This window comes from Natrix helvetica (genome assembly GCF_964273705.1).
Source record: "Natrix helvetica genome assembly, chromosome: 1".
In the NCBI taxonomy this organism is placed as follows: domain Eukaryota; kingdom Metazoa; phylum Chordata; class Lepidosauria; order Squamata; family Natricidae; genus Natrix; species Natrix helvetica.
Genome location: NC_138548.1, coordinates 155299421 through 155326361, shown reverse-complemented (window position 1 = coordinate 155326361; position 26941 = coordinate 155299421). Strand labels below are relative to the sequence as shown.

General features: G+C 37.8%; 1 protein-coding gene across 9 annotated transcripts in view; it reads right to left on the bottom strand.

The window, feature by feature from the left end:
- Positions 1 to 752: 752 nt before the first annotated feature.
- Positions 753 to 26941, bottom strand: part of PKP4 (plakophilin 4) — a 145408-nt gene continuing 119219 nt past the window's right edge. For 8 of the 9 annotated variants that reach the window (XM_081948598.1, XM_081948590.1, XM_081948594.1 and 5 more), the window contains 11 exons: positions 25404 to 25587; positions 19884 to 20001; positions 18824 to 19015; positions 18488 to 18661; positions 15399 to 15549; positions 10160 to 10355; positions 6711 to 6795; positions 6464 to 6581; positions 4147 to 4278; positions 3775 to 3848; positions 753 to 2016 (listed from right to left, as the gene is read on the bottom strand). In XM_081948598.1, coding sequence (XP_081804724.1) covers positions 1768 to 2016; positions 3775 to 3848; positions 4147 to 4278; positions 6464 to 6581; positions 6711 to 6795; positions 10160 to 10355; positions 15399 to 15549; positions 18488 to 18661; positions 18824 to 19015; positions 19884 to 20001; positions 25404 to 25587 — 1673 coding nt within the window. In that variant the 3' untranslated portion in view covers positions 753 to 1767. The remainder of the gene's footprint in view (positions 2017 to 3774; positions 3849 to 4146; positions 4279 to 6463; positions 6582 to 6710; positions 6796 to 10159; positions 10356 to 15398; positions 15550 to 18487; positions 18662 to 18823; positions 19016 to 19883; positions 20002 to 25403; positions 25588 to 26941) is intronic. The other variant, XM_081948595.1, reaches the window with a different exon arrangement.

Genomic DNA, 26941 nt, shown 5'->3' with positions numbered 1-26941 from the left:
CAATCATATGTTCCTTACACCTTGGTGCCCCTCAGTGGTTTCCAGTGTTCTCAGAAGGGGGCATGGGATGTCTTCAGTCCCTGGGACAAATTGATGAAGAGTAAGATCTCAAATACTACTTGTGATCAGATATAAAATGGAACAATGGCCTTGTCATTGCTTGGGTTGTTTTTGATCTGTAGAAAGCCAGAACATTTCCTTTAAACCTTAATACAAAGAGCATCATGTAATCATCCTCTGATATTACTAAACTTCAAAGCAAATGATTCTACAGCAAACTATTTTTTGCCAGAACTCTTTGTCAAAGAGAAATACCTGTGAGTGAATTCAAGGTGCTTGAAAAAGCAGTGAAGATGGGGATATGGTCAATGATCCAGATGGCACCTTACCTTGACGTATGTGATTGGCATCTTAAGCATTGTGAACTAAAGAAAGTATATTTCAATCTCCAGGTATGTATTTATCTTCAGCTCAGAATTACAAACATTTTTGTTTCTGCTTGTTCTTCCATTTATGGCTTCATCTTGCTTATGATGACTGTAATCAGTTCTACTTATGGAGCAGCGGCAAAGACAGTCACAACCAGATGCAGATATGCAACAAATAAATCCTAATTAATTAGAATTGGGTCTAAAAACCAAGTCCTAATGTGGATAAAAAAGTGAATGGAAATAGTGCTCATTAATGAAAAGAAAAAATGTAGGAAGAGGTATATGAGCCAACTGGCAACACTAAGAAAATAAAAGAGAAAAAAAGAAGAAAAAAACTTTATTCTGTATCATGTATTTTTGAACAGAAATATAATCAACTATGAACAGCAAAAAATAATGGATGCTGGGAAATAAAAAAAGATGAGCAAAAAGTACATAATTTCATGTTTCAACAAATAAGAAATAAATTCTGGACAACCAAAAAAAATTGCCAAAATTTTTGCATATGCATATATTTAAATCCATTTTTACAACTCACAGTGAGCATTTACAACTGTTTTGATCTTTAACAGTAAACATGAAAAATAAAGAAGAATGAGAAGGGAACTAATTTTCATGGCTGAGATGTCCATATTTATTTTTTCCCCATAGGCATTAAAAATGGCAGTGAGTTATTCTGGGAAAGAGGCAAAGAATGAGGAAGGTGCAGATATATTTGACTGAAGTTTGTGCTTCAAAAGTACACTATTTGTTTTAAAAACCAAATGATATTTATTTATAACAATCAATTCCATATGTGTTCTTTCTTTCTCTGGCTAAAGTTGTCAATATTTGAAATCCATTTTAAAATGACACATGGCATTAAAATGATGGCACTTCTAACCAATGTGGCATTTCCATATTTACAACAACTAAAAAGAAATTTACAAGACATGATAGCATACAATCTTGACATTTAGTAATAGCGATAAAACAAAATGGCATCTGGGCTTTTTCTGTACAACTATGAGAATAAGACTTCTATTCACATTTTTTTAAAAAAAAAATCATCTGTAATTTGATCTGATCTACACATTTCCCAAATCCATTTCCCTCAGTTCTCAAACCTTTCATCACATTGCCCACACCTTCACCGAACTACAGGAACTACAAGTAATGAGATCTAAAATCTAAACAGAGCAAACCTCCTCTCTTTCCAATTTCTCTCCCTTCATCCTGATTCTTAAAACTCTTCCTTCTTTGTAATTCACTTTCACACTTCTCCCTCAAAACAATGAAACCTTTACTCAACTTCTCCTCAAGCAAAGTTAGAAAGAAACTGTATGATTTATGAATGCTACACCCAAGAGTCAGGGGACCCAGGATATTGTTCTGTTCTGTAAGAAGGTCGTCTGGTAGAATAGAAATCGACATAGTTTGTGGTTGATTTCAGTCCATACTGTGTTGCGTAATCTGTAGAGGCTGGGAAGTGAACCCGATCATCAAAATATGGGTCTTCGTAACTATGTGGGGATTGCAAATATAACCTATATGCATCATAATGCTTTCTGTTGGAATCATCTTGACTGTAGTACAAGTGCTGATGCTATTTGGAAAATAAAACAAAAGCACAAGCAGCATTATTCACTTTCTTAGAACTATACAACAGATTTCCATGCATAGAGAAGTAGCAGTAAATTAGTCATACGAGAAAAGAGTTATGTGATAACATTTTTACAGTGAGAAATAATATTTATCAAATCTTCCAGTTTTTTTAATTAGTCTTTTTCAGATCCACTTTCAAGAAGGCCAACAATGAGCCTGTATAATTTGTGGTATAATGAGTTAGCTTATAAGTACATTGTGTATATAAAATAATACTTTTGATTTGGTATTTGAGCCCAAGCATCTGTGGAGTCAAGAGGCAGTTTCTTAATCAAGTATGAAGATTATGGAGATTATGCATGCTTCAGTCTTTTAAATAACAGTATTTTCATTTTTTGTTCTCCCTAGTTAGAATACAGATAACCAACAGGAGATATTTATTCTTAGGAAACTGACTGCAGCCCATCTCAATCAGACACTTTCTTTGTTAGTTAATAAAACATACTTAAACTACTCTCCTTTGGAACGTGGTGAGGAAGTGACTCGAGGTTAGCAAGCCCGTGTTTGAGACTCGAGTGCTGCCATGAGGCAGGATTGAGCACCTTCACTCCAGTTCCTGCCGGGGACATGAAAACAGCCCCCCAAATGGGAGTCCCCTGGGCAATAGTGATGTCACAAGCTAATCCTTTCAACCTGGAAGCACCTTGATGCTTCTGTCACAAGTGCTACACTAACTAGTCTCCTACACTTTTTTTCAATCTCTTCTTCATGACAAAGTTGCATCTCCATTCAATACATGTTCCATTGCCTGTTCATTTACACTGCTAGAATGCTGCAAATGCATTGTTTTCTGTCTTGCGCCTTTGTGTTTGGACACCATACGCAAGCTGCTGTCCTCTTTAGATAAATCATTCACCTATCTACAATCTTCCATCTTTGATTACCCTCTGAGAAGAGTTGCTTTTTTCTATTATTCGTTTGTACTTTTTCCACAATTTCTGGAAATTTAAAATTGTAAGATTTAGGCTCTCCACTTGAACAAGGTTTAATACTATGAATATAGATAGGAAATCAAAGTGCCATATTGTCTCTTCAGCTGTTCCACTAGTAAGCTCACACACTAGCATCTCATCAACCTCCCGCTAAAGGCATTTTTTTCTGTATTGAGGATTTGGTTCTGTGTCATTTTTCATTCTTTGCTAATTGTAAATCTTGTTGTGCAATTGATTTTATAATTTTTCTTTTCCTAGTGGCACATTTTAAGGATGTGATTAATTATCTCTCTGTAGGAAAAATTATTGTGCATGCATATGCCACCTGATGTGCAAATATTGCATATATACTTTTAGTGAAGTTAGCAATAGTACTTAGATTTATACACCACTTCACAGTGCTTTACAGTCCTCTCTAAGCGGTTTACAGAGTCAGCTGATTGCCCCAAACAATCTGGGTCCTCATTTTACCCACCTCGGAAGGATGGAAGGCTGAGTCAACCTTGTTGCATCTACTGCCCTATCGTGGGTGTTAGCCAGAGCTTTTCTTGGTGGGAAGAGGGAATACAAAATATCTATATTCCTGTACTAGTGGATATTTCTGGGGAACATTCTCCCCCCCCCCCCATAAAATTGGACAATTTTGTATGATTTCTCAAAATAATGCCCTGGTTAATGTCCTTAGATTACTGCAATGCCATTAACATAAAAAGCACCCTCACTGGGATGGAAACTGGTCATTTTTAGAATAAGCTTCCACACCTTACCTGTAAGCGCCGATTTTGGTCCCTTGCTGGTGAGGAATAGGAACTGATATAAATTGGCGAAGGTTTACTAGAGCCTGCAGATAAATAGCAGTATTGTATTAAAACCACATTTCATGCCAATTGGTTATTTTATGCTTTATTGAAAGAACAACAAACCTTTTCAAGCAATACGTACAAAATAAACTGATTTGGTATCAGAAAAGAGCCACTGGCATTCAATACATTATTTTGGAAGCTATTTTATAGGTGCTTGGCAAATATAACCTCAACTTGCTTACAACTATGCTTTCCCTATCCCGACCCCTGAACTTTTATAAACAAAGAGGTTAAAACAGAGAGCGTAATTTCAGTTTCATCTCACTGAGCTCTTACCAGTATAGATATCTTTATGTGCAATCCCATCACCTTGGCTATTATAATATTGCATAGAAGTCTGGGTCCTATCATATTCGGAACGAGGGTCTCGGATTCCCAAGAGTGCTGGTGAGGAAGATGTGCTGCCAACTGAGGAAAAGGAGGAGGCAGAAAGAGGGGGCCAAAACAAGAAGAGAATATCAGATCCGTTCAGAAACTATGCAGCTGCTTGCTAATAATCAACTACTTGACTAGTGACAAAAAGAGGGAAACAAGTGCATATCTGCCAATATTAACTGTGACCTTCTGGAAGAGAGAATTTGCAGACTCAATGCAGCAAGTAATCTGTTAAGATTAGGAATATGATGACCCAGTTCAAATCTTAACGTCAAACCCCAACTCCAGCAATTTATTGGAGAATGTGTCCGTGAAAGTTCCTGAAAAGGAAACTTCCCATTTGCAGGGCTTCAAAAATCCAGCCCTGCCTGATATGTTCATGATTTCTGGCCAGCTGAAGCCTTCCTGTATATTTCTTTTTATCTTCTTCTTGGCCATCCCTTATCTAGTGGGATAACATACTTGTGAAGATTGGTCGAAGAAGTCCTACCTGAAGATGCATCAAATGGCCTAGCTGTAGAATGCAGGTGCACAATATTCAGGAATGCAAGTGGATGGGTATGGGGGCTAAAACTATATGTTGCCTCTCTGATTGGATAAAGATGTTACTGTCTTGTGGGCAGGACTATGCTTACAGGTAAAGGAAGAACTAGTCCCTCTCCAGCTTCCAATAAAATGAAAACTTAATTAATAGTAGTTAGACCTCTAGGCTGTTGAGATGAATATTGTCAACGCTGATGGGTGGATAACTGAGAGAGTTTCATTCAAGTGTTTGTCCCTTTCACATACATAGAGACAAGAAATTGAACCAAGGGCCATTCAAATACTAAATTTGTACCCTATCTCTGATTTTACAGTTCCAGTATGAGTACTGTTCTGGTTTAACTGCAAGTATTCTCTCTTTGATTGTGTCAGACTGCTTTACAAGTCACCTTGGAGAGCATTTGATTAAAAGTTTATAGTCCAGCGATGGCAAACCTTTTTTGGTTCGCGTGTCATAAGTGGGGGAGCGCAGGGGGGTCGTGTACAGGCGTGCTGCACCCATAATGCAATGCGCGCACCCATAATGCAATGTGCGCCCCCACAGTGCGCATTCACGCACTAGATGCGACCCCCCATTTTTGCATGCTTTTTTCGCCCACCCCAGGCTCCAGAGGCTTTATAGGAGCATGGGGAGGGTGAAAACAGCCTCCCCCCCCCGGAAGCCCTTCGGAGGCTTCAGGGACCTTCAGGAGGCTTCCCTGAAGCCTCCGAAGCAGTCAAAACGACCCTCCGAGCAAACCAGAAGTCACTTCTGGTTTGCTCGGAGGGTCGTTTTAAGTGCTCCGAAGGCTTCAGGGACCTTTAAGAGGCTTCCCTGAAGCCTTTGGAGCGCTCAAAACGACCCTCCGAGCAAATAGGAAGTCCGTTCCTGAAGTTCCGGTTTGCCCGTAGGGCCGTTTTTATGTGCTCCGGAGGCTTCAGGGAAGCTCATGAAGCCTCCGGAGGGCCTCGGGGGGTGGGGGGGGAGGAAGCTCTTTTTGCCCTCCCTAGACTCCTATAAAGTCTCTGGAGCCTGGAGAGGGCGAAAAATGGCTTTAAAAAAGGGTGAACTCAGCTGGCCAGCGCGTGCATGCACGCTGGCCAGCTGACAGGGCAGCACCTCGCGTGCCCTGACAAATGGCTCCGCATGCCATCTGTGGCACGCGTGCCATAGGTTCACCATCACTGTTATAGTCTATCCTTACTTGATTTTGTCATATCAAAATCAAGTTGGGAAAAATAGCTTCAACTGTGTAGGACAGGGGTCGGCAACATTAAACACTCAAAGAGCCATAACGCTCCTAACCAGAAGCCCCCCATTTAATTTTGGAGCCCACCGGAAGTCAGGTTTCCCCACCATAGAGTCTCCTCCTAGCACGGCATCCTTTTTCTTCTACCTATCCTAACTGAAAGCCCTATCAATTGTGGAGCTAACCGGAAAACCTGCCCTTGGCGCGCTCTGCTTCCCCCCCCCCCAAAGCTCCTCTCAAAATTGTGGTGCCGACTGGCGACAGGGAGATGCAGCAGTGGGATGAAAGAGCTACCTGCAGCTTCAGAGCCGTGGGTTGCTGACCCCTGGTATAGGAGAAGAGAGGCTGACAAAGAACAGTTTTCTAAGGTTTCAGAAGATGAGTGCAAAACCTGTTTGGTCAATGAATATCGAATTTGGCACATGCAAGAAAGTTGATTGACTGACCAGATTGAATAATAGGTGACATCTGCTGATTTGCTGTAGACAAGGAGGGATGTGACTTGAATCTATCACGCTCAAGTGTTGACACAGGAGTAATAAAATGATTTTGATTCCAGCCATCCTGTGGAAGAAGGAAAAGAAGGTCACACAATAAATAAATTCCATTTAATTAAGAGAAATGTTTAGACTTCATTGCGGTATTAAATCTTAATGAATATGATCTTTGTGAGAAGAGCATTTAATTTATTACCTTTTTATAAATGCTACGGAGGTCACGATATTGCCATAATGTGTTGAGCACCTGGGCTGCTGCCTTGACAACCTTTAGTGATGATCTAAGAAGAAAAGATGTATCAGACATGCTCACACTTCACAATGGGTGGCATTCAGTGCTAAGTTACCATTAGTTAAAACAGTTTCCATTAACAGAATGGGAAGAGAATAATTTCCCCCTTGCAACTCCAAAATCTAATTCTGAAAGCAGAGTCTGCAGCTCTGAAAGTGAGAAGTCGTATTAAACTAACAGGGGTCTGCTAGCAACATTCCTTGATTGAAAATTAATTTCTACTTTACGTGAACCATAATTCAAGTGAAAGAAGGTCAATATTTTATGATCAAAGTGAACTATCAGCAACAAACAAATAAATAAATGGGTAAGTTGAAAAGGAGTCTTTTTTCGCCATGTATATGCATACATTTGAACTAAACTGCGATGTTTCTCTGTGTCATATACGTGTTTGTGTGTGTTTGTGTGTATCTGGGTATATGCATAATGGTTATCTTTTGAGAGCTGAATGCAACAAAATTTCAGTTTAATATATGCTGATTAGTGTACATTTAAAGTGACAATAAAGATGGATCGATTCCTGTTCTATTCTATTCTATTTCACACTGTATCGCAGAACCTTGTGCCAATTATGCCAGCATACTGTGATGTTTATTTCAAAACCACCTGGTGTAGGGAGTTAGACTGGCATGGACAGGTGGGCTTTTTTGATCTGTCCAGATGTGTTTTTTACTTGTGAAATGGCTATGGCATGGTTAACAGTACCTAGGAAGAATTAATCTAAGTGATTAAGAAAGAGAGGAAGACAAATACTCATTAAATCACCTCTAAGCAATGAACCTCTAAGGAGGAAAGGTACTATATGCTAGCCAGCATAATCTGGAGAATGCCTGATGAGGCTGAGGGACTCCAAGTTACCAAAGGGATATAACATTCTTTTCTATATTTACACTTCTCTGTTGCCGTGTCTTGTTTAATTCCCTTGCCTATGAATATTTTCTATCTATTTTATGCTTTTAAGTTAGAGTTACCCTTTTGCTAGGCTTTGCTTAATAAACATTTGTGTGTTTATTGCTTTCAAGTCCACAAAACGCAAAATGCAGTGTTATTTAAATTTGGGGTATTTCCGGATGAGATGGCAGCAAGAGGTTTTTTTTTAAAAAACGTGGGGATTCCCATGCATAGCTTTGAGTATGTAGCCATTCCAAATGAAAGCAACAGGGCTCGGCTTTCATTAGCAGAAACAAACTTGAATGTATCACACTTCATTTAAAAGTGCCTTAGTTACCAATCCATTTACAAGCCCAGTTAAAGATGTGGATTTTGGCCTACAGGATGTGAGTTCTGAACAGCTCCTTCCATATACTAAGCTGGAAGCAATGATTCTCAAATTAGTATCCATGACCCACAAGTGGGCCACAAAAGGACCACAGTCATCTCCCTGCATCCACCATCAGTCAGCTGGCGGGGCAGAACACACCACTTCAATCCCTACCTCTCCCTGGTAATGCAACTGTAATTATCATTCAGTGAAAAATGGTATTATGTGTGAACATAAGGGCAGGGGTTATTCTTGTAACTTGGAGAGCTATGCATTTTTCAAATGTTTCTTTGGGATTCACACTTGCAAAAAGTTTAACAAACACTGGTCTAATGTTTATGAAAATCCAAGCCCCTATCAGTGAGGACCTTTAAATATGACTTTTCTTTCCTTGAAGCTAGAATTTTACTTTCCTTATCCTCCTTTATTTTGTTGTACCTATTTGGTTTGATTTACCTTATGCGATTGGAACATGAACATAGTGCCACTGATTTATTTATATTTTCCTTATAACCTTTATTTCATTCATTCATTCGTTCACACTGTATTCTGCTCTGCCCCGAAGAATCTGAACCACTAAAAAACTGACTGTGATAATAATAGAATTTAAAGCCCAAGTAATAAGAATAAAATGTTTTTAAAAATTACATAATACAACTTAAAAAAACAATCCCAGGCACCAATCTTATGATCTTCAAATAATTATTTAAAGGCAGGCCAAGATTTAATTCTTCTGAGTGTTGGAGCCAAAAGAGACACAGCGACTTAAAAAAAAAACTACTTTCACACCATTCCCTGTAATCTGATGAGGAGGAGAGACCCAGACATCTCCTTAAAAGTTAACCTGATAACATTGGTAGATTCTGTCTGAAGTAGGCAGCTCTGAAGGTAAATCTAGATCTATGCATATAAAGCTCTACAGGTAATAACTGGAAGCAAGCAGGTAACTAATGCAGCACCTGAAGGATCTGTGTTATATTATCAAACCAGCTTTTACTTTAGGACTTTGATAATTCAACTGAAATGTACTTTTTATGCACTTTGACAAATATAATGGCTAAAAAATATACTCACACTTCTAAATAACCAAGATTGCATAGGCTGTCAGTATTGACTAGCCCGGTTCAACAAAATTGCCTACAAAAATGTGCCGTATTAGAGCCACTGGCTTGGATTGGCAAGTGCTTATGTAAAAATTCAGGGTCTTTTGACACACCTCATGTCATTTAGGAGATCCCCACAACCTCAGGAATAATTTTTCATGGCATAGAAGTAGAGAGCAAGCATTCCTTTGGTACAAGTGGCCCCATGTCCTTATATATGCATAAGAATTGCATATTTCATCTAATTAAAAAAAATCATCACTAAGTGGCACTGAGAGCAAAGCAAGAGAAACAGCAAGAGAAAAGAGATTAGATTTCCGACACAATTTAATACTTCATAATAGCATCTTTCATTTCACTCTCTTTTTTTCAATGTCACAGCAGACATTCCCTGCAGTTTTTTCATGCTTTGCAACATAAGCCACCTTTTAATGATCAGGCAGTCGTCCTCTTTTTATGACTCCAACCAGCTTTTAGCTGGAGGTTGTGATTGACACACAGAGAAACATATATATGTGAGCACCTTTTAATGATCAGGCAGTCGTCCTCTTTTTATGACTCCAACCAGCTTTTAGCTGGAGGTTGTGATTGACACACAGAGAAACATATATATGTGAGCACATATATACCCACATTTTCTGATCCTGTGTACAGCAACAACATGGAAAAGCGATAAATATCACGGGCATTTACAGATTTTTTTTTATCCTAAAGCAGTTTGCAAGAAAAGCACTTACAAATAAATGCTCTATAACAAGGAGAGTAGCAGGCACTACGTGGACCTTATGAAAATGAAAACAGAAGAGACGCTAAGTTTCCTCTGTTTCCTCCTAAACAAATATAAAATATAACACTAGTCAGTGAATTTAATAGCTGACAGTGCGGAAATAAACAGTTTCTCAAATCAACAGCTATTTCCTAATGTGATACATTCCTGGTCTCCGAAGCTGACAAAGATTATTGGAGAAATTCAAACATCCAGTACTGACCTGTCTCCTCTTCCTTTCGTTATGTTCACCAGTTTTTCTATCCCTCCCGTATCAGCCAAGGCTTTGGCATTTTCCATGTTTTTGCTGGTGACCTCGTGCAAAGCACAGCAGATGGCTGCTACTGTTTCATCAGAGAGAATGTTGGGCCCACTGCCTCCCGGAAGGCGATTTACCAAGTCCCGCATAGCATATTTACCTGAAAAGAAGAGGCTATGAATTAAGCCACAGTATATACTTTCAACATCATAAAAAATGATGATACGGAGAAATGCACACGTTCAAAACAAGGGAAAGAGGTTCTATTTAATACGGGAAAATCAATTTCATAAAAAATAAATCATCCTATGCAACTGTTTAGAGCAGTGTTTCCCAACTTCAGCAATTTATTTATTTTTTTGTTAATTTTTTTATTTTGTTTTACACACATATATATCAATGCGTGAACAGCGTGGCACTTGGGTGTCATACATCCTGATACAAATAATACTAATAAAATTAACCTCAGCAATTTTTAGATGGGTGGACTTCAACTCCCAGAATTCTCTATGCTGCTTAGGGAATTTGGGGAATTGAAGTCCATCCATCTTAAAATTGCTGAGGCTGAAAAATACTGGTTTAGAGGGGGAAAAGTAGGTGTTGCAACATCAGTTTTCAAATTTTTAAAAAATGTACTCAACTTTTTTACTGGATTAAGGGGGAATGTGATTAAAATGATTCTGGCAAGAAGCCAAAGTACACAAACATACACAAATTTGTTTACTTATTTCAGATAACCTTGTTTTAGCTGAGCTATTTTTAAAGCTAAAAAGACACATTGAATTAATTTCAATATGTGATTTCTTGAAACACAGCAGATATTTCATCGGGCTGCTCTCTCTTTTTCTTTCAAGCATAACTTGGAACACACAGACAACAAAACAAGATCAATGTTATGACCTAATCTTGGCTCTAGTAACTATGGAGGCAATAAATGTGTATAGAAGAGAAAAACCTGTTATTCAGACTATGGGTCTGCTGTTTTTTTGGAAAGGTTTCTTTTCATGAACAACTGAATAGGTCACAGATTCCCTGCTTATGTCATTTTTCACCTGTTAAAAATAGTATCTGTGGATCTCTTAGAAAGAAAAAGATGGACATGGCGTGATAAAGAAAGGTAATTACCTCAAGCTTTGGGTTGACACAATTTAGGGGCTTTTAATTAGCTACTTCTTATAAAAATGAAATTTATATTTGGATATAAATCATAATTAACATTTCATTTAACTAGGCATCCCGTGCCCTGTTTGGGTCATCTTTTCTCACATATTTCATTACTTAAAGAGAGGAATAGAATGGCCGTGGGCAGATTGCTATTGAACCAAGGAATTCTGTTGCAAAATGAATAGTGTTGGCTTCTTCACCGACAGTACTGAAGGAACAATATTTTTTCATCATTCCAGGGAAGCATGTACTTCATGTGGAATTGATTTTTCTCATTGCTTCATTGAGAGGAACCCAAGATAAAGTTCTTTGAGAACAGTTCTTCAGGATTCTCCATTGAGTTGTAGGAAACTGTCAGAGTCAGTTTAAATATAAGATCACATGACTTCCTGAAGGCTAGAGCAATCCTGTAGTTGGAGGACTCCTGTGGGAGGCATGATGTCACCACAGGCAGGAGTCCCCAACCCCATTTGTGAACCAGCGCCGGCCTGTGGCATGCCAACAACCGGGCTGCGCAAACAAACAAAGCCCCATTCGTGAGATGCAGGCAGAATGCACCCTCCAGTCTGTGGAAAAACCTTACCACACATCCCTTCGGCCGATTCGCTCACACAGAGAGGGACTCCTCCGGGTGCCGTCCACTAGGCTGTGCCAGCGGGCGACGCCCAGGGGAAGGGCCTTCTCTGTGATGGGCCCGACCCTCTGGAATGACCTTCCCCCTGACATTAGAACGACCACGGACCTCCGCTCCTTCCGCCAGAAGCTCAAAACCCACCTGTTTCATCTAGCCGGCCTGGCCTAATTCCAGCTTTCCCACCTCAGTTTGTATTTTAAAATTTCGGTTTGGTTTTAAGGTTAAGTTTTTAATTTTTATAAACTTGTACAGGGGTCTATTTAATCCGATTTTAATTATATTTATTATCGATTGTATGGTTTTAATTTGGTACCTGTACACCGCCCCGAGTCCCTTCGGGGAGAGGGGGCGGTCTAGAAGTCTAATAAACTAAACTAAACTTTCTCCACAGAACCAGTCCCTGGTGCCCAAAAGGTTGGGGGGGGGGGGTCATTGATAAAGAGATCCATTAAGGCTTTGAGAAATGTTATGATTTAAATCTTGAGTTAAGTCTTGGGGGTCTGTGGCCATGGTTCATGGCCACAAAAGGTATTTAAATGGGCTCCATGGTGACAAAAAGGTGGAGAACCACTGGTCTACCTGATCTCCAGTGGCCGAAGGAGGGGCAGGTCATGCATTCATTTTCAAAGTAAGAGCAATTGAAAAATGAAACAGGCAAGGACTAAGATAAATAGGCTAATGCATTTGGCTGGCACCAGAAAGATCCAGTTTTTAGTTCATCTGCAGCACAGCAGCTCACAAGGTGACTTTTAGCCCAGCATAACTCACAGGGTTGTTGTGAAGATATAGGGGAATGAACTATATTACAGGTAGTCGTTGACTTACAACAATTTACTTAAGTGACTGTTCAAAGTTACAATGGCCCTGAAAAAAGTTACTTATGACCATTTTCTCCACTTATGACCATCGCAGCAACCCCACGTTCCATGATTTACATTTGGATGCTTGGTAACTGGTTCATATTTATGACGGTTTCAGGGTCCCGGGGTCATGTGATAACTTTTTGTGACCTTCTGAAAAGCAAAGTCAATGGGGAAGCCAGATTCACTTAACAACCATTCTACTAATTTAACAACTGCAGTGATTCACTGAACAGCTGTGGCAAGAAACGTTGTAAAATGGGACAAAACTCACTTAACAAATTTGTCACTTAGCAACATAAAATTTGGGCTCAATTGTGATTGTAAGTTGAGGACTACCTGTATGTACCTTAAGTTCTTGAACAAAATGGGATACAGTTACAGGTGCATGTTTATGTGCCAGAGAAGGGACACGTAAAGCAATAAAAATATCCAGGCCTTTGTTCATGCCATATACAGATGTTGCGTCTTTTAGAGCCACATGATGAGTCAATTCTTCACTGCTGGGTGGGAAACTGTCATGGAATGTTCAAAATGTCCATCAGCCATAACTCTCCCAAATTTCTGTCAGGAGTCAATGGGTCCTGTATTTTGAACACGCTTGGTTAAGTTAGTCCATTTGAGGTCCCTTGGTTTTAAACACTGCTGCCCTATGGTACATCGTTTCACCCAGATAAAGGACATGACAAATGTTTCAATAGTATATAGATGTGAAAAGCATTAATTCTCTGCAATAGTAACTGCAAACAACTTTCAGTACTTAAGTAGAAAGTATGATCGGCGACACATTTAAACATTTATATTGTCTCCTTACAGGAGGGGGATGAGTCCTCCCCTCCAGTTGATGGCAATTTTTGTGGTTTTCTTAGATTCTCAGCTTGTGCCTCATTGAAATGTGAATTGAGTATGTATCTCATCCTTTTTTCAGCACTTCTCTCAATTTTTATGAGCTGTGTTATGAGGCTTGTCAGATGATAAAACAGATGCAGCATAAATGATTCTCCAAGTTACCATGTCCATGATTTATCTGCTGAATAACTCCTACATTTTGCAGAAAATGTTGAAGCCTGTTTGAATGTATACATTTCATCAAGACATTAAGCACGTCTGAAGAAGCTAGAACATGGCTAACAAAACGTTAGCATATTCTCATCATCTCAGATGTATTACCATGCAATCATTTCATCAATTGATCAAATCCATTCGTTTCCTTATTCTTTCAGCTAAACAAAATACCAAATCCCATTATTATGTACAGAGCCATATTGTAAGTTTTTGCCCTGCCTATGAATCGCTTTCCCAGGGGGCATACTTACTCTTGGTATGTTTAAACTTTCCTATTTTCCTAGCTATTTTTTTTTATTTAGCTTTTTATATTAAGTGATCACAACGTCACTTTTAATATATTTTAAATGCTTCCTTGCAAAACCTTTTAATGAATTTCACAGCTTCTAAAGTTTTTAATGATTAAGTTTGTAATCTCTCCACACATTGGGAGTATTTGAGGGAATGTTATGTCCACTCCCACTACCAAACAGGCACAGGGTATTGGAAACATTGCAGTCAGAATGCTATTCTGATTTTCTTCTACTTGATTTAAACTTCATAAAAAACTTGGGTTTAGATCTGAAAGTGTAGCCTCCTATATTTTCTGCCGTACAAGAAGGAATATTGGCTGGCAAGCCGTATTTCAAGCTAATTCATCTGGTTTGATGTTGAAAAATACCAAATAAATTCCTAATCATAGGCTTTTCAGGAACTCAAAACAATTATCTAGACCTGTGATGGCGAACCTTTTTGGCACCGAGTGCCGAAAAGGGAGCACGTGGACTCTTGTCTGGGCCGCAAGGAAAAGGAGCTGGCCAGGAGGCATTCATCTGCTGGAAAATGAACTTCTGGTTTCCGGCGTGAACACGTGGCGATCAGCTGGCTGGCGCACATGCTAGAAAACAGAAGGTCAGCTGGCTGTCGCACATGCAAAGGCCAGCTGATCATCATGCGTGCATGTGCACCGGAAACCCGGAAGAGGAATGGGTAACACCATGCGTGTCAGGCGACATGACTTCGTGTGCCACTTTGGGCACGCATGCCATAGGTTCACCATCAAGGATCTAGACTGTATTAATAACCATATCAGTAAACATTCTTTGTTCATTTAGAAAAAGAAATCCAGAAGAAGAAAAGAGAGGCCTATCCACATTTTTTGAGGGAAATACAAAAGTTTTTTTAAAAAAGGTTTAAAATTATTGTTATTATTTTTTTAAAAAAAACTGTAAATCTTCAAAGGAAAAGCATCTTTAGGAGCTGTCAGAAACCACCATTAGATGTAAAAAGATCTTTAAGATTATAGTTATATTGAAACTGAAAAAAAAAATCCAATCAAGTTCAGCAAATATAAATTCTACTGAAATTAATTTATCTTTGGTGGCAGTTTTTCACAGTGGAGAGGCACGGAATGGATAATAGAATTCTAAAATGATTTTTTAAAAACGTGTCTTCAAGGTTTCTTGTATTTATAGTTTGGATCATATCCCTCAATACTCACCAATAAGCTCCTTGTTCCGCACATCTAAGGCCATATTTCTCAGGGCTGTTGCCACAGAAGAAACAACTCTATCGTTGTCCATTCTTAGCAATTCCACGAGAATTGGAAGTCCTTTCTCTTTCCTGACAGCAGCTCGAATATAGGCTGCAAACTGTTGCATAAAAATAAAAGTTATTTATAAGACTTTTCTCACTTATGAATCCATCGAAATTACTTTTCAAAACATAAATTTTTATATCTTTTCAAAATTTATTTTATAACTTTTCAAAGAAGTTTATTCTAACTATAAATGGGAATCCTGTATCCAGTTCCCATTAAATTAAGTGTGGGTTTGGCACTGATTGAGCATCGGAAGGCTTCTTCTTATGAGTCACAGAGAAATAAAATGAATTAAAATACTAAATTATGTGATCATTGTTTCAATAGCCATTAAAGATGCAGTGACACTTATAGAATAAAGATAAAATGTTTGGAAAGTCAAGCTGCTGAAGCAATTTAACATAGCAGTATGTTATTTATTTATAAGTATCTTCCAAAGTAGATATTTAAAAAAAGTCTCTTGGAATAACAAAATACTTTGTAAAGTAATATTGATGAGCTCTGCAGAAAAGAATTTGAAGGGTTCAGTATGTTGGTGGGTTCCGGATCCCGTTGCAACCAGTACGGTGTAACGGGGCCCGGTGTCCACCACATGAACGCACGCAGCACCCGCACACACGTCCTTACTTCCTGCGATGCTCCGCGACGCCTCCGTGATGCTCCAGCTGCTTGGCGGAGTGTCGCGCAGGTGTCGTATGTTCTGTGCGCGGAAGCGCTGAAGAGCTCAAATACAGCTAAGGACGGTGGGCGGGCTATCCAGAGCACCATACCGGAATGGTACCCGGTGATCCCGGCAGGCACCGGTACACCCGTACTGGGACGTACCACCTGCAACCCACCACTGGTTCAGTACCTCTATCTTTTACTCTTTGTTACTTTTTGCTGCAAACCTAGCTATATTTCAGCAAAGTTAATTAGCTGAATTAAATTATTTTTCATTTTCTAGAAAAATGTTAGATTTTAAGTTTTTTAATAGACTATAATCTAAAAAATATGATAAATGATACTACAGTTATAAAATTATATTCAGACAAGGCCATCCAGTATTCTTAGCAGAATGCAATTTGTAATGCTCCTCTCTTGAAAAAAAAATCATTTTTTTTTGTTCTTGTTATATGCTGTAAAAGGTTAGATTTCAAATAGCTAATTTTTAAAGAAAGATTAGGAGGGAAGAGTGTAGCTTTGTCCTTGAGGTGAGGGAGAATTTGAAACTGGAATAGTGTTTTGCTGAATTGCCTTTTTTAAAAATAAAAATCTACAAGATACTTGTATTTCCCCATCTATATAACATGAATATCTGGGCAGCAGAGGCTGTTTGCCTTAATCTCTTGCTAATTCACTGGAAGCAAGGATTTCAAAGAATGTAGCCTATTTCTGTATTAGAAGTGTGATTAAACGTAAACAACTCCTGCAAGTGAGGTAATGCTGAGCCTTAACTAGGCTTCTATAACTCAATATATTTTCTCTCTCCCAATTTCCTCCCTGCCTTTTCTCTTTTACTTTTAAGTATGCACATAAATTTCTATGTTTTACTCTGCTATTTCTTGGTTGTAATTGGTTCAGCCATAATTGCTACAAATAACTAGGACAGATAACTAAAAAAAAACCTGAGTAGCACTAGAATTTTAATGATATTACAAGAATATGAAGCTTTACTATCTTATATTAAGTCTAATACCTGCTGAAGCCCTGCAAGGATTAGGGCTAGGGTTATAAGCTAGTACTGTATAGCTTTACATTCTTGTAAATTTTAGTATTACTTATGCTTTTTAAAGTTATCTGTCCTAGATATTTGTAGCATTTAGGTTATTCATTGTAAAATTAATTGTAACTTTATAGGATTCTCTGTTTTAATTCCTGCACTTTGTAAAATTTTAGTCTCACCTTATTTTATCCTATCCATTTGATTTTTTAAAATATTTGTCTGTTTTGGAGTAAATGTTAAGTTAATAGTTCTATGCTGGTCTGTGACTGAAATAAAATTGATTGATACAAAATGTTCAAAATATAAGAATATCTTCAGATGCATCTTAATATTTAACATTTGTTTGAATTTAGTCATTGGATCTGAAAAGAATGCAATGAATAGTCAAACAACTCTCTGATTTTCCACTTCTATTAAACAATGAATGCTGAGAACCAATTGGGTTTGTTCAATTAGCCTATATATATAAAGGCCTAACTATGTATGATTGACAATGGTTGGAAAAGCAGTTCTACATTTTGATGTAGAGCTGCGATATCCCTGCCAGGCTCTCCAAACCATGCTGTTTGTTATTCAGAAGGACAGAAGATTGTTTTGAGGCCCAAATATTACTTTCCTGGTCTTGCAATTGTTGTTAATAGCAGTGGTAAGGTCATGAACTACATCAGCTTCAAGGCCAGCATAATTCTTCCTCTATTCTATTAGAAGACTAAAAAGGCTGGGAAATATTCCTAGCATGCTCAGGGAATGTCTAGTAACCGTCTTCCTTTTCTTGCTTGTTCCAGTATCAAAGCTCTGATAAAAGGTAGGTAACAAGGATTCTCAGGTGGCTACGAAAGAATGTATACGTACGTATACATTCTAAATACATATACATATTTGTCCTTCAAAATCCCATCTTCTTTTTCTACCCCTAAAATATATCCTATATATTTTATAGGAGGCCCTTCCGGACTTCACAGAATTGCAACCTAATGTGAAATGTACAGATAAGTTGCAAATGCTAATTTTACTAGCTGAATAACAATCATACGATCCACTTGCAGATTCAAGTTTTGTTAGATTGAAACACTTTTAGAAACATTTCAGGAGAGACCTTTCAGGAGTGATTTCAAGCAAGGTTCTTGGATTAAAAAAAACAGCTGTTTGCAGTTTTCTGCATACTGCAGAATGGAACAGTATTGCAAACTCAGATTGCAAATTGCACATTCTAAGTGTCTCTCCAATAAAGTATAAATGTTGCAAAGGTAGTAGGAATGAACCACTCCCAAGTTTCATACATTACCTTCCAGTTGCCTGCGGAAAGATTCTGAAGAGATCCTGCAGAACCCTCCAAAGTGGCTGGGTTGGAACTTTCCGCTAGAAGAGTTAGATATGGTTTTACTACAGATGGGTGCCACAACATTTCCACGCCTTTAGGAGATTTGGACAACCCTGGTATTGGACCAACTCCATCCCACTGTACAAAATAAGCACAATAAAAATATTACATTCGAACAGTTATTTCTTTTGATTGAGACTCAATGTTCTCATAAAAAGCTTCCACTGTAATATAAATAGATAATGGAAAAATTATTTTGGTTTTCCTAAGAGGGTTATGAGAAAAAGAAAAGAAAAGAACCTGATCCTCTTGGGAAGTTTTTTTCTTTTTCTTCTTCTTTTTCCCCCAGCAGCTTGAATCAGAATCTTTGCTGGGTGATTCTTTCCCCAAAAAGTCATCCAGCTCACTGATGCCAAGAAGGCGGGCTTGAGGAACCTCAAGCTCTAGACGATAAGAAAGGTTCCGAAGAGTGCACACACAGTTTTCGACTGTCTAAAAATGAAACAGAAGACATTCAAAGAAATCCAAGAGTGATTTGGGCAGATACATTTTAGAGAATATTCAGGGAATAAATACGTTGAGGGGAAGAAAGAAAGAAAATATTTCTCTAAGCATTGATAGTTTCACCATCACAATTCAAGAGGGATTATCAAGCTGTTTCTCTGTAAATTTTCACTTCTCCAAGTAAAGCAATGAATATTAAGTTTTCTAATCTTTTAATATCAAGTAATGCTACCCAAATCATATGGAATGATTAATATTTTAAAAATCATGTTAAATTCCTTAAGTACTGCATTTCTCAAATCCTGAATTTGTGATATTGAAGTAATAAGAAACATCTGTCCTATCTGAAATTTAATAAACCTGGCACCACAAAGATGACTCTGTCTTTTTGGCTGTACTGTAATTGCCTTTTTTTAAAAAAATCTTTGCTGAAATAATATAGATATTTTAAGATGTTGTGGTATATCCCGATTGTTTTCCTTGTTTTGAAGTACTAACTTAATGAATTATTGTCAGCATCAGATAGTGCCAATACAGATAACACCCTCCTGTAGGTGTTCACAAACTTTATCACAGTTAATCTTCCCTAAACAACAAGTACAGTTTAGCTCTTAAAAATGCTAAATTGGAATAAGGGGTGAATAGGAACTAGAAAAGGATAAAAAGAAAGCAGCAGCAGCAACAAAACCCTAGTCTGTTTACTTAAGTTTTCTGTCCACACAAAAATATATTAATGATGATATTACACATACAAAAATTCAGTGACAAAAAGGCAAATTCTGACTGAAATAATATAGACATCTTTCAATTCTACATAACCGAAAAGAAAATTGGTATAAATAAAACATTTGCATACCTTGCTGTCATAATCAGAAGTGTTCACACATGTATGGATCACATATAACAAAGAATCAATCAATCCTTCACAAGATCTCATTTGTTTCCTTGCCTCTTCTCCTGCAGAACTTAAATTCCTAAGGCACAAAAGAAAGCAAAAAATACAGAACCTGTGATAAATGCATGGGTGTTTTATTAGCTATGCCTATACAACAAATTGATTATAGAAGAATATTTATCCAAGATGATACTACTGACTCCTGGGGAAGTATAGAAAATCTGGAAGTGTTCAGTTCCAGTATGATGATATTATTACCATGTTTCCCTGAAAATAAGAGCTCCATGGATAATAAGCCGAATCTGGCTTTTGAGTGTATGCGCTAAAATAAGCCCTCCCCAAAAATATTGCAACACAGCAGCAGCCATGAGGTGACCATGCTCGCCTCCTCCTGCACCTCAAAAATAATAAGACCTCTCCGAAAATAAGGCCAAGCACTTATTTCGGGGGTCAAAAGAAAATAAGACCCTGACTTATTTTCAGGGAAACACGGCATGTACACATAGTTTATGGATAGTTCTGACTAGTTTTGCTACTTTTTACTATTGAATCCTTCTCAAGAATCTAAGATAGTTAAACACATTATACGTTGTTGTTGTACAAGGACGCTGTTGCTATTGTGTGTTAAATGAGCAGTTAACGCAAACAACAATTTAACAGAAACTCTATTTTCACAATGGGCAACAACTAATATTGTACAAACAGATTTCTGCCTCACTTTCCATTTCTCTTATTTGCTCTGATGTTTACCTGCAACCCTCTGGAGTTCATTTGGAGAATATGAACAAAAGGACAGAAAAAGCCATTTCAGTGGAGAATATAATAGCAATAGTGGACTAGAATTTCCACTATTACAATAAAACATATTCCATTTTTCTCTAAGACTATTTGTATTTGGAGAGAAAATCCAGAATCTTTTACAATATTTACCACGCCACAGCTTTCTTTAAACATTGCATCAGTTCACCCTGATCAAGCTACATGTTCAAATTTGACATAAAATCTGCGAATTAGATCTTTAGCATCTCCCTTCTGAGCCCCAACACTATTGTGTTTCAAGTATCTCTTTAAAACCCATCTTTTTTGGCCTTCTCTAGCCATGTTCTACTTTAATTTGATGGTTAACTTTTTTGTGTGATTTTTAATTTTTTTATGCCTATTGTAATTTGCTTCTGGATTTTCAATAAAATATGTGTTTCCCATTATTTATGTAGATACAGTAGGTGCCTGAATTCCTCAATAGGGAATTAACCCTCCCCATTTATCCGGGCTTGGGACCGGCATATAGATGTGTTACTATCTATATGGCTGGGTTGACAATACTGCGATAATTTTGCTGCAGAGTCACAAAAAGTAGCTTGGCAACAAGAATACTGTATATTATATACTGTATTGCACCCTCTTGGAGGTCATATGGATAACATCAATGATAACATTTGGAAACCCCATGGTACCTTTTCATATATGAGCACTGAAAATTTGAACTGATGGAATAATGTTTCCACCCTCTATATAACCACTAAGAACTGATATACCACCTGCAGAAACAATTTAGGTTCTCTTTAAGAACCAAAACAAGAGGCAAGATCAAGCATCCAAGACACTGAAGAAGCTATAAAACAACTAAAGCAAGGCACAGCAGGTGGATGCGATGAGGTCATAGAAGAAGCACTGAAGTCAGGAGGTAAGCTTTGCTAAGAACTGTGCTCACTAATTATGCACACTACTAATTCTCCACTTGCTGATCTGGACATCAAAGCAAGCCACCGGAGTCCCCATACATAAAAAAGAGGGGGTACAACCACAAGTGCAGGAGTTACCATGGGATCAGTTTACTTTCTACAGCTGATAAAATATTCACATGGACAATCCAACTCCAAATACAAAAACAAAGAGAACAAGTGTCTTGCTAATTTCTCTCCAAACTGGGCTTGTTATCACCAGATACTTATATTACATAATGTCATGGAAGAATGAATGCACTTCAGCTAGCACTGGCCACAGAGGAAATGTCAAGCAAGCTCCTATGGTTCCTATAGCACAGATACCTATCTCAAATCAGTTGAGTTTGTCTCAAAAGTGAATTATAAGAGGGTTTCCCAGAGTGCACTGGGTATGCCAAGATTGTATCCCATTCTCACTGCTGTTTAATACTGCAACAGATGCCTTCATGAAAAAAAAAATCTTCAGTAATAAGCATGGAATTGAATATGCTAGGGACAGGTCATCATTGACTTAATGTATGCAGATGACATGGCAATTTTTGCCATGGCAACATGGTCATTTGGATTGGTAATCGGTATGGAAAACAGGAAAATATTGAGTGGCGATGGCTCATGAAGAGTCAGATAGCTAATGAACTACAATTAAAAGAATTCAAATATTTCAGCTCCATAGTACAGAAAAAGGAAGTTCTCTCAACACCTCAGTGTAGCTGAAGTGATAAAAACTAAATTAGTGCCACCATCACAGCATTTGGTTAACTTATTTGTTGCTTACTGTTACTGTCTCTTACTGTCTAACATTACCGTGGACACCAATTTTTCAGTCAGTAGTACTACCAGTGCTATTCTATGCGGCTGAATCACAGACACTCCTACAATTAGAGATCTAAAAAGAAATACCTCCCAAATGCACTGTCTGTGTAACATCCTTGGCATCATGCTGATGGACTGCATAAAAAAAATAAAGCCATCCATAAGCAAAAGAACCACTAGCCAGTAATAGCCAATGAATTCCAAAAACACCTATGGATGTAGCATGGGGATATTTGCATATATTTTTTATTTATTTACATCCCTTCGTTATTTTTACAAATAATTCAAATTGGTGAACATATCCAACCTTGCTTTTCCTATTTTTCTCAGAACAATAACCTTTTGAGAGAGAGGGAGGGAGGGAGGGAGGGAGAGACCCAATATTGGGCATAGTTTACTCCCTTGCAAAGTATGCTGCAGAACATGACTTTGTGGCTGAAAAGTTCAGTGCAAGGCACCAAGGAAAACCTGAACAGGGTACATTGAAGCTGAACCACTCCTCCTGTAGACTGGATCTGAATCAAGCAAAAATCACAGTAATGGACAAAGCAGTTTTCCCAATGGCAGCCAGAGAAGTACACTGGTTGTAAAACTATATTCAGTCAATTGTGATGTCGGGAAATCAAGTTGTGAGATTTTGTATGATGAGAAACAGCACATAAACACCACCAACAGATAAAGTTGGTCATATGATGGAGCACAGAAAATCTAATATTTACAAAAGAGAAAAAATAATCATTTCCCCCCCTTAAATACTTCCATTTTGTTCTTGTGGATCAGCAATTTCTTACCCAGATGTACAATCACTAAAGAATGACCCCAATACTTCTTGCCATCTGCTGTTGCTGCCTGCCATGTTACTTGACACTGTAGGGCAGGGCTATCAAACTTGTGGGCAGGACGTGCTGGCCACACCATGCAAAGGGGAAAAAAGTCATGTTACATCACAGGATGCTGTGATGACACGAATTTGACACCCCTACTGTAGGGCATTGTCTGATTCAGAAATAGACCATAGCTAAGGATTGTCACCCAAAAGATTTGGGAATTTGCAATTAATATGTAACAAATCCTCAACTTGTTACTACTTAGAAAAATGGTGAAGAGCTTTATTTGTCGTAGATGTGCATGGGATATTCTTCTGTGAAATGTTCCTGCAGGCCGGCTCAGAAGACCTGCACAACTAATTCAAAGGACTGAAGAAAGAGGCATACAGTACAGCCACAACTTTGGAAAAAAGAGCATTTTCAAGGAAAAAAAGACCTATGAATGGCGTTTCTGTGGAGATAAGTCAGAGGTGCTGTTCCTGGAGTTCACTGAATTTTAGATGACAAATGATGAAAGAAAATGATGCGACACAAGAGTGGAGGTGTTATTTCTTCCATCCCTGACGCTGGACAAAGCAGGCAGCGCATGTTAAGCTGCTATGATTTATTTCTTAGCATGATGATAAAGAAGATAGTAACTTCTTGTTTGTTCTTTTCCCCCTGAACAATCACTTGTCTTTTCCTACATAAATTGTTGATAATAGCCTGTAGGAGCTTGAGGATTAGTAGTATGCTAGGACAAAGCAATGACTGAATACGGTAAGAATTACATTATTTGAAGTTGAATTTCATGCCTTCCCTGTCTGTCAACAGGTTCCAATTTTGGTGCTGGCCATACTCAACAGTTACAGAGGTGAAGATAAATGATGAGGCAAGAAAGTGGTAATTGTCATCCTTCATCTTTGATCGGTTCCCTACTTATCAAGAAGCATGGAACATAGCAAGCAGCTTCTGCTAGCCTTCTTTGCCAATCAAAGTAAAGCTGGAGATAAAGGAATAGCCATCTGGTACACATACCTACTCACTCAAAACTGATAGAGCCTTGATGATGTCCAGTACAATATCCAATAGCCATTGGGATAAACTTAAAGGTGAAATGAAATAATGTTTATTGGGTCAATGACCGGGAGTTCAAGGGTGGGTTTCGTCATATGGAGAGAAAGATCCCTTGGTCATTTATCAACAAGTTTGGAGAGGGAATGGACAGCTAATTCAAAACAAAAGCTTTTACATCCAGTAATCACCCTAATAAATGTATCAGCTTCCAGAAGGGACACCTTATTTGAATGGCAACTGAACTGAAATCTCCACTGAAGCTAAAATTGCTCGAACCAGAGCTGCCAATGCTGAAGGGGCAAAAATCATAGGTAGAACTAGTTCTGTAAGAGGCAAAGACACCTTATCTGACTCCCATGTCAATAGTACTACCTGCTTTTGAACTTGACATTTCAAAACCCTTGCGAGCCAATATGAAGATCAATTAGTGATGAGAACTTAAGGAATAAGGTTTCCTTGAGAAATTACCATACTGTTGTAAGAGAAGAAAAGGCCACTTTTGAAACATAAAAGAAACCCACTGGAAGTAGTAAGTACCTTTTATCCCAAGATTTTATTTATTTATCAAATAAATCAGTCATCTCACCAAAGGCAACCGATAAAGACCAGCAACCAGGAAACAAGTTCTGAACTTCTGGTGCTAGATAACTAAGGAAGGTTATAGAGTAAATTGAGTGGGTTTTTAGATTATGGTGTGAAAGTCTAGATTTATTTTAGAATTTGGATTTACAGAATGCAGTCAAGATCGAAAAGTCTTCCCCAAAGTAGAACTGAAATTGTGTGACTTAAAACAATAGACTTCCAAGCAAAATTGACATATTTGGCACTCATGGGCCTACTGAAACATTTTTGATAAAATATGAGAAGTGATTAAGTAATTAAGAGGGAAAAATACAAACAAAACCCTCCAACAAACCATTGGGCAAAACCAAACACTTAGAACATACATACTAGCTATTATTATATTAATTTTGATGGAAGTTCCTTGTCTTAATTTTGCAATTCTTGCATTAATAAAAAACATACACACATTGGTAATATGCTACAAAACTATGATTTACCTTAGACAACCTGTTGTGTTGCGCAGAACTAAAGAAGTCTGGAATTTAATTTTATGATCATCATCAAAAGAAGAATTATTCCATCCAGAATGAGGAACTATCACACTGTTTGTTAATATTCCTAGAGCATCTCGGATGATTGTCATTTTTACTGCATCACATGAAGACAGGTTCCAGAGGACACCTTTGGAAAAAGGATATATCGATCACATGTTGTAACAGAAAAGATCAAAAAGCAGATCAGCTTCAACTATCATTTCAAAAGAGCAAAGGACTGACAACAGTAAGCCCAGTACAATTTTAAAAAACAACAATGATAATAATGTTGGCAATTCTAAAGGAATGCAACCATTGCCAATGCCTAACGTCAAAATATCCTCTTTTTTCCTATGTGTTTTTTGGTCTGCCAACTTGGACCACTGAATATATTACAAAGAAGGAGTTCTTACTAGGTCTATAAAACATGTAGTGTCATAGCTATTGACGATTTTATAAATCAGGAAGAATTTAGAATGGAATGAGACTGGAGTGCAAATAGTGAATTGATCCAACCTAAACAGCAATCACACATCCATTTTCCCTGGAGTAAGCGCCACTGAATCCAATAAACAAATATAGCATTGTGCACTGCTTTATAAAGGTTTTCCAATATATTTCTGTATATTCTAAGGAATGAAAGGCACTCGCTATTTATAAAGGAAATACAGAGCTGGAGTGATTTAGGAAATGTATAAGATTTTTGACTCAAAGTATTGTTAAAATTGATTCAGTGTTATAATGGTTTAGTTATTTTTCAAAGAATCAGAATATAAAGCTATCACTTTGATGGATTTATTGTAGATGAAATTACAAAAGCTATTTTTATAAATAATGAATATAATGGAACTATATTCCTTATCTTCATAAAGATTGGGGGGGGGGGGGAGAAAGAAAAAGGAAAGAAGTATTGCATGTATCAATTTGCAAATAAAGCCTACACTTCTTTGTGCAGCTCTATAAATAATACACCAATTCATAGCCCCAAAGAAACATTTAGGACTTTTTCTCTTGAAAAAAAGTCAAATAAGGGTGATCATTATAAGTGTATTCAGTGAAGCCTGGTGTGGAGAAAATAAATGAGTCTTTCTTCGTCTTTCAAAATTCTGAAGTGGGGTCATCCAAGGAAGCAAAATGTGTGGGATTCAGAACAGACAAGAAATACTTTTTAAAACAGTGGCAGAGTTAAAACCAGGTAATCATGCTGACATATCCTGATGACTTGTTTGCTTGAATGGCTTTAAAAGAGGCAAATTCATGGAAGATAAAAGCCCATTAATGGCTACAATCAGAAGCCTGACCTAATGTGTAGCACTCATTGAGTCACTATAGTTTGTAAGAGAGTTGGAGTGGTTTCAGCACACGTTTTTCGCTAACAATCTTCCTGAGCTAACATTTACTTTAATAAATTTAATACTTGACAAATATTTACAAGAAGAGAATTTGAAATAACAATAATCTGTCTCGCCAAATTGCAAAATATTTTTTGGGCCAAATATCTT